The sequence below is a fragment of the Sturnira hondurensis genome, unplaced genomic scaffold (assembly GCF_014824575.4).
Source record: "Sturnira hondurensis isolate 20B ecotype Veracruz unplaced genomic scaffold, ASM1482457v3 Scaffold0020884, whole genome shotgun sequence".
NCBI lineage: Eukaryota > Metazoa > Chordata > Mammalia > Chiroptera > Phyllostomidae > Sturnira > Sturnira hondurensis.
The window spans coordinates 322,842-331,107 of NW_028093515.1; the positions used below are offsets into that span (position 1 = coordinate 322,842).

General features: G+C 54.3%; 1 protein-coding gene and 1 pseudogene across 1 annotated transcript; both read right to left on the reverse strand.

Annotated features, from left to right (window-relative positions):
• Nucleotides 1-1,745: 1,745 nt before the first annotated feature.
• Nucleotides 1,746-2,961, reverse strand: LOC118976358 (cyclin-dependent kinase inhibitor 3-like; annotated as a pseudogene).
• A 1,504-nt stretch (nucleotides 2,962-4,465) lies between these two features.
• Nucleotides 4,466-6,926, reverse strand: LOC118976330 (galectin-7-like). Its single transcript, XM_037030775.1, has 4 exons — nucleotides 6,744-6,926; nucleotides 6,256-6,344; nucleotides 5,294-5,492; nucleotides 4,466-4,653 (listed from the first exon to the last, which is right to left on the reverse strand). The coding sequence occupies exons 1-4, from the start codon at nucleotides 6,756-6,758 to the stop codon at nucleotides 4,540-4,542; spliced, it is 417 nt and encodes a 138-aa protein (XP_036886670.1). The 5' UTR covers nucleotides 6,759-6,926; the 3' UTR covers nucleotides 4,466-4,539.
• Nucleotides 6,927-8,266: the final 1,340 nt, after the last annotated feature.

Below are 8,266 nucleotides of genomic sequence, written 5' to 3' on the forward strand. Positions count from 1 at the left end.
TGGCAGAGGCACCGCTTCTGCTCCTTTTTCCATAACTGGCCTCCAATGCTTGATCAGTTACCCAATGATGGGTAAGATTCCCCAAGGGGGGGACCACCTAAGACAGATAAGATCATGTGGAGGCCTCAGGGAAAGACTTGGGGGGCCATGGAGAAAGGGGGTGATGGACCCTTGCCCCCCAGCTTTGACGAAGCCTGAGTCCTCAGTCTGTCTGCATAAAGTCTCCATGAATTCCTCGGCTATCTGCTGCCTCTGCCTGACTTCAGCCTGAAAACAATGACAGAGGGCGGTGCAGCCTTGTGCTGGGAAGGGCAGGCTCCCCAGGTGATCAGGCTTGAGAAAGAACATGTGAAACCCTGTGAAACCTGCTTTGCTAAGAATGCTTTTAGTGACATGATAAAGGCCCAAGCAGAAAAAGAGTGTATGTTCCCAAAGTTCTGTAGCCTTTTAGCTGACAGACCCTGATTTAGAGGAAGCCCTAATGGTTCTTTTGTATACTATCACCTGTTTACTGCCTGACCATGATTAATATTTTAAGTTGTACCTGAACTCCTGTGCAAAAAAAACAATAAAAGCCTGAAGAGAGTTGCCTAGCCGCTCCAAGCCACTTCCCCCTTGAGAGGGTGTCGAGGCCATTCTGAGACTCTCCCCCCTTGAGGGAGTAGCCTCGCCGGCCCTTTTCCTCCACAGGACTCGGTAGTCCGTGTGAATTTGTCTCATGTCTCATCCATGACCCCTCAGGCACTGCTGGTCAGTGCACATGTCAAGTGAGTGCAGGGTGCAGCTGCTTATGCAAGGAGGGTGAAGACACCGTGCTTGTGAGTACAGAAGATTTTTTTCTGAAAGATACACAAGAAACGAACACAGAGGTAACAGCAGTTTACTTTTTGCAAAAGAGGACTTCTTTTGTGTGTGTATGTATGTGTGGGTGTATATACACACCATTTATTTTGAAACAAAGTTGTAAGTGTAGCACAAACATTTTTTCCTATGTTCATTTGCGAGTAAGTTGACAACAGGCTTTCTGATCACCTTCGAATACTTTACTGAGCGTTCTCTACAAATCGGAACATTCTCCCTCATGTCCGCTGCAAGGCAATGGTGAAAATCAGGAAATGCAAAGGATGAATCAGCCCCGAGTGGTGGCTCCGTTGGCTGGGCACCCTCTTGCAAACTGAAGGGTCGCTAGTTCAATTCCGGGTTAGGGCACATGCTTGGGTTGTGGGTTTGGTCCCTGGCTGGGGTTGCACCAGAGGCAACTGATGGATGTTTCCTTCTCTTTCCCCGTCCCTTCCCCTTTCTCTAAAATAAGTAAATAAATAAAATCTTTAAAAAAGAAAGGATGGATTACTACCAGCTAATCTGAGGACTCCAACCACCTTTACCAGTTGTACCAATAAGTGTATTTCACGCTGCCTACTTTTGAAATTTGTACCGTATCTACACATCATATCCACAAAAATTTTAAATGTATACTTATAATATTTGACAAATGCAAATAAAACTAAAAACGAAGTCATCCAAGAACAAGCCCTGGGGACCAGGGGAATTCAGACTTGCTCAGGTTTCCCACTGAAGAGGCGACCCCTTGTGAAAATCTGACATAAATGAACCCATTTCTTTTTTGCCGATGAAATTATATTATATTATAATATAATTATATAATTCTATATAATTATATAATATACTTATATAATTATATTATATATATATATATAATTTTTAAAATTCTTTTTTTGTCTAGATACTGATCTCGACAGTGACTCCCTTAATGATGGATGTGCAGCGGGCTGGTCTGGGAACGCACGAAGGTGATTCTATCGCCTTACCATCTGTGTTGCTTCACATCCTCCTGGGCTGTCCATGGCATGTGGCGGTGATACCGGGTCAGGCAGGTGTAATAGCAAACAAGTAGCTACAAGACAAGACCTGCCAACTCCTCCGGAACAGTGCGTTAAGGTTTCCCGGTTATCTTTAAGGCAGATTGCAAGCTCCTCCATTACGCCGCAGCAGCCGGCTCTGCCAGGAGGCCCTCCATCTCAGACTGGATGAAGACCAGTGGTAACTCCATAGTGCTGGTAGAGACCCAAAAGATTTGGGAGTCTGAATTTTGACAGTTGCTGGTGTAGAAAACAAATGTCTTGCTTGTGAGCTCTTGAGGGCCAGAGCTCTACCAGCTCTTTAGTTCTTCTGTATCTTTTTGGATATTTATTCTAATATCTTTATTTATTTATTTAGAGAAGACCAAACTCTTTATTTTATTGTATTTATTTATCTTTAGAGGGGAAGGGGAGAGGAAGGAAACATCAATGTATGGTTGCTTCTTGTGCATCCCCTGCTGGGAACTGGCCCCTGCTGGGAACTGGCCTGCAACCCAGGCATGTGCCCTGACTGGGAATCGAACCTTGATTGTCTGGTTTGCAGGCCCGCGCTCAATCCACTGAGCTACACCAGCCAGGGCTCTTTATTTTTATTATATTTATTTTTTTACTCTATTTTTCCATTACTGTTTATTCCCTTTATACCTTCCACTCTCCTTTTTAAAAAAAAAGATGTTTGTATTTTTTAAAGATTTTATGTATTTTTAGAGAAAGGGGAAACAAAGGAGAAAGAGAGGGAAAGAAACATCAGTGTGTGGTTGCCTCTCACATGCCCCCTACTGGGGACCTGACCTGCAACCCAGGGATGTGCTCTGACTGGGAATCCAACTGGTGGTACTCTGGTTAGCAGCCTGTGCTCAGTCCACTGAGCTACACCAGCCAGGACCTCCCTCCTTCTAACATCTTTAAATTTACAACCTGGAAGAGTACATAAACCTAGAAACAGAACAATTCATTCGGGTTAGATGATATCAGAACTGGAGTCTGTTCATCCTCAATAAGCTACTTCAGTCCCACTCTCTATATATTTCAATTTCAATGAGTCAAATTCACTTGTTTGGGAGGAATTCGGTGCCCTCATCACTGGCCACCCCAAGTGGAACCCTTTTAAACTTGAGCCCTAACAGCCTTGACGGAGGAACTGCCTTGCTGCTCTTCCTCCCTGAAGCTTTGGAATCACCTTTCGGACTGGACCAAACCAACACTATCTGGCAATCAACCTTGTGAAAAGCTAACAAGAAAGCGGATCTCCTGACCACGAGGACTGATAATTACAGACGTTCTTTAAACCAGCCATATATGTATAGCTAAAGAGTTACTTAGCTTGCTAGAACCACTAGAAATTCCTTTTTTTCTATTCATGTAATTACTTCCCTTCCTTTTTCTCATAAAAACCCCTTTGCCTTCTCTCGAAAACCGGGACATAATTTGAGTTTGGGTTTCTAAGCAGATCTATGCTCCCAGTGGCAATTCTGTGACCTCAAACGCTATTCTATGCCTCTCATTTCCACTGTTTTTGTTGTCGTTGTTGTTGTTTTGGTTAACAACCTCATTTCTCAGGCCACCTAGAAATGATTTCTCACGGGCCGCACACGGGGTGCGGTGGTTTCAGCCTGTGTCCCAAGAGGCAGAAAAACAGGTCCTGAAAAGTGCCAAGCCTCAAGGCAAGGCCTGCTCTTCCCTACCGTCCCACGCTGTCACAGGTGGTCAGGAACCGACTGCGACGTCGGCGCGACCCCAGGTAGCAAAGCGGTCTGTCACCAGGTGCACAGGTTTCTGGCCTGCAACCCCATGAAGGAACCAACCTTCCGAGAACTCGGACAGGACACACTGTGCAGGGCGCGCACGATGCCACCAGGGGGGGGCTCCATCTCACCGCCCCGGCACTCATCCAGGTGGGCTGCGCGCAGGGGACCAGGCTCCGGTCCCTCTAGAGTGTGGGCTTCCCCCACTGAAAAGTCCATGAGACGGTGACCCAGAGACCCCCCCACACACACACCAGATAATGACCCCTGGCGGTCGGAGGTGAGCTGGGCGTCTGACTGTCCTGAACGCACCCTTTTTGTCCCCTTCAGCACCACACCGCGGAGCCGAGGGGGAAGAAATGTGGGCGGGGGACCCGCCACCACACCCGGGAACCAGGAGCCCAGGGCCTTCGCATCCCACCCACCCCCGGGGAACCTGCCGCTTCAGTAAGCGACTGGCCGGGGGCGTATGCGGGCGGAGGCCTGTACCGATGCAGGGACCGATGGGAGGGCGACGACGCCCCGATCCGCTCCCCACCCCAACCCGCCCGAGCGTCTCCAGGAACCCTGGGGCCAGGGGAGCACCGACAGGTGGAGACTGGAGGGGCGGGGCGGGGCCCATCTCCGCCAGGTTGCCCCATCCCAGAGACCAGGCGTGTGGCTACACAAAGTGCATCAGAAGCACCAACCAAACACCCGTCCCTGCACCTCGCGACGCTCCTTGGGCGTCCAGACTGGACCGGCCTCGCAGGCCCAGGCCCGGGACCCGCCCCGGACAGCCCTGGTCCCCGACCTCCGCGCTCGAACGGCTTTCCTCGCCCACGCGAAGGACACACAGACTCAGAGGAGGCGCCCAGATGAGGGGCTAAGACTTTATTTGCCATCCGGGTTCCAGTCTCCGCCGGCCGCCGAGCTCAGAAGATCTTCACCGACTGCAGCTGCAGGTCCCCGCCCACCTCCACCACGCGCACGCGCGCCGGCGGGATGCGGTAGCGGAAGTGGTGGAACTCCGCGTCCCCGACCACCGTCTGCGGGGACCGGGGCGGGGCTTCAGTTCCGGCCGCCCGGGCCCCAGCCCAGCGTCTTGCGGGCCCGGGCCCGCGCCCCGTGGCCTGGATAGCCCGGGTCCCCAGTGGGTCCCCACGCGGATGTGCCTTCTAAGCCCTTGTCCCGAGGCTGCAATCACGTGACTGCTGGCACCCGAGAGTCTCCCGAGTGTGGACAGCGGGTCGGACGGGATCCGGACGAACCGGCGCCCACTGCCTCAGGAGGGGGAACCGCCGGGTGGTGCGGTCCTCCGCCACCACTCCGCCGGGGACTTGTTTCTGGGCCCAGTGTCCCGGCCCACCCCTCGCCCTGAGGCACAGACCCCAGCTCAGGCCAATGAACAGCGAGTGGGGTAGGGGCGGAAGGCGGGGCCACACCTCCCCACTAGGAGGACCACCCTCCACACACTTCACTCCTACTGGCTTTGACCTTGCCCCTGCATATATCTGCCCTTGGGACACAACTGAGGTGGCTCCCCGAGAGGGACCAGGGATGAGGTCACCCCGCCCAGCCTTGGCCACGCCTTGGCTCCACACCTCCACCCCGGCGGGGCCTTGCCGGCCTTTCCCAGCCACAACAGGGACCTGGATCTTGGCGCCCACCCCTGTGGCAGAGCCTCACCTTGAAGCCTTCTTCAGTGGCGATGAGGAGCACTTCAAAGGGCTGCCCACGCTGAAAGGGGAGCCCACGGCCGCGCTCCTCCTTGCCCCAGGCGCCCTGCTCCTTCGTATTGAAGACCACCACGGACTCGTCCATGCGGGGGTTGAAATGCAGGGCAGCTTCAGCACCCTCCGGGTCGCACAGCAGGTTCACAAAGAACCTGGTGGATGGACGATGGGGGTCGGGGTGGCAAGAAACAAACGTCAAGAGCCATGACCCACCCAGACCATCAAGAGCCAATGAATTAAGACTTAACCTGGAGCACACTCAGATTTACAGAGACCTGAGTGTGTACCACAACACAGGGGCTGTGCACTGGGGGACATGGTCCCCAGACTCTAGGAGGGACACACCCTTATTGGACACACCTCCACCAAGTGAGGATCACCACACTACGGTCTGGGTCTCCCTCCTTGGCAGAGTCTGGGAGTTTCCAAGGAGTCATGGTGCTGATGGCCAGGGTGCTCCAGAATTTTAGGGAACCCCCCAGTCCTCACATGGCTGAGAACAATACCGGGGACCCCAATATTTAGAGGCACCCAAATTCCAAGGAAGCCTGAAGTTTCTGGTCATAGGATGCCATACAATTTATTGCATAGGCCTCCCAGATGCCCAGGGCACATCCGGATCACAAGAACCTTCCAGAGTCCCTGGGGACTCAGTTGGGAGGTCGAAAAGCTATAGGTAGGATCCCCGAAATGGCTCAGAACTCCCAGATTCTTAGAGACCTGAGCTCCACAACGGGGGGCACGTCTGTAAGAGCATCAGATTCCAAACAGTTGGTAATGGCCTGGGGATTCCAAACCCTGGTGGGCAGAGGTGGCCCTGGGGCCCTCATCTCTGGGCTGAAAGGAGTCTGGGTGAGCTGGGCCCAGACCTCCCACCCCTTACCTCTAGAACCTGAGGTCACACTGGAGTCTCACCTGCCAGCGTTGTCGGGGACAGCACCACGAATCCTCATCACGGTGCCCACTCTGAGGCCCTCTGGCAGCGAGGTCTTGTGGGGCACGTTCTGCAAGAGGACGGGTTGGTGTGGGTTGGGGGGCAGTGAGTGGACCAGGGAGACCAAGGACAGGGACAGAGGTTCCAACCCTGGGAGAAAGCCACAAGGACCCAGACCAGCACAGTCACAGAGAAAGAGGCAGAGAGAGCGAGACAAAAGGAGAAGAGATGTCTGGTGAAGCACAAAGATTTAAGAGACAAATATTCAGAGACAGAAACCAAGAGGAGGCACCAAGAGGACATGGGAGCAATGAGATGCGGGGGTCCACCCCGAAGGCGGTGCCGCACCACTGCACAGCACCCGGGACCACCCACTTTCTCCTGTGAAACAGGACACCTCGGCCAGACCCCTAGCCTGGTGCAGCCTTAGGTCCAGGACCCTCCAACCCTCAGTCCCTAGAAGACTCACAGAGCTTCCGGCCATGGCTGGGATGCTGGGGCAGGCAACGGTGATGGTGGGCCGTTCTGCTGCAAACCTTAAGTAAAAGCAGGGCGTGCCAGGGCCTGATGACTCATCCACTGTCTTTCCACAGCCACCACCCACTCCTGGCACAGGCCCTGGCCCTGAGGCCCCGGTGGTGGGTGGGGGTGGGGGCAGCCCAGCACCCTCCCACCCTCCTCCACTCACTGAAGGTTCCCAGGTGAACTGCCTCACTCCTTTAAGCTAATAATGGTAGAAATAGTTAATAATAATGATGATGATAACAAGAATAACGGCAGCAGCAGCAAAGAAGACTCGCTGAGCCACCATCCCCCCAGCCTCACCCTCCCTCTGCCTGGTGCAGACAAAGACCCATTTTGTTATGGAAAAACTTGAGTCCCAAGGGGCCAAGTCCAGGGTTGGACTCCGACCCCTCCTTCCCGGGTTAGGACCTGCTTGCTGTGTGGGGCTAAGCTTGTGTCTCCCCGAAATTCCAGTGTATGCTCCTGTCATGGAACAGGAGCTCTGAGGGGCAGGACTTTTGCCTGACTTTCATGCCGCGCCCTGGTGCCCACAGCAGTGCCTGGCACACAGTACGTGCTCAGTAACTGTGGGCAAAAGAAGGGAATGGAAGTAACCGCAGCTGCCATGCGCTGGCACTCCAGGTCTCGCCAGCACTCGCAAGAGGCATCAACGATGTGCACACAGGGTTTTGAGGGACAAACTTGGACCCCACTCCCTCGCCCCCATTTTACAATCAAGGAAACTGAGGCTCAGAAAGGGGAAGCACTCCGCCCAAAGCACACAGCAGTGCCATACTGCGGTGACTGTGTCTCTGGCTTCCTTCATCTCTGGAAGTTTCAGTCCTGTCTAGTTGGTGTTTGGGAACATCCGGGTCCCTGGGTGTCCCTCCGTCTCTCCCCAGCTCCGACTCCGCCTTCCATGGGTTCCTGAGGGGAAGTCCAGGGTTGAGACTTCTGCTTCTCTTGCCCATTCCTCATCCCACAATTACTACTGCTGTCCCTCCACCTAGCTTCAGGAAAAGGGGTGGAGGGTGGGGGGATGGTCCTAGGACCCACACAGCCCCAGACTGAGGAAGAGAACACAGTGGGACCCTCCACCCAGGCCCATTTCCAGCCCCCATCGCCCAAGACTCAAGAGAAATCCAGGGGTGGGAAGAGTGGGCGGGGAGGGGGCAGAATGCTGAAAGATGGTTCTGGAAGTGGAGGGGGAGCAAGGGTGGGGGAACTGGGCAGAAACCCCTCCTGTCACCCAGCAGCTCTCATGTCTGTTTTCGCCCCTTTGCTGTCACTCCATCTTGCCCCACCCCACAGAGGGAGGTGCCCTGGGGCAGAGAAGGCTGGAGAATGGAAAGTTTGGGCAGAGACCAGCAGACTCAGCTCCTCAGCCACCGCCCTTCCACATTCCCCGCCCCCGGCCTCCCAGCACCGCCCCCTCCCCCGCCTCACTCCAGATGCTGGTGCAGGCGGGGCCACAAGGGCCTTGGAGAG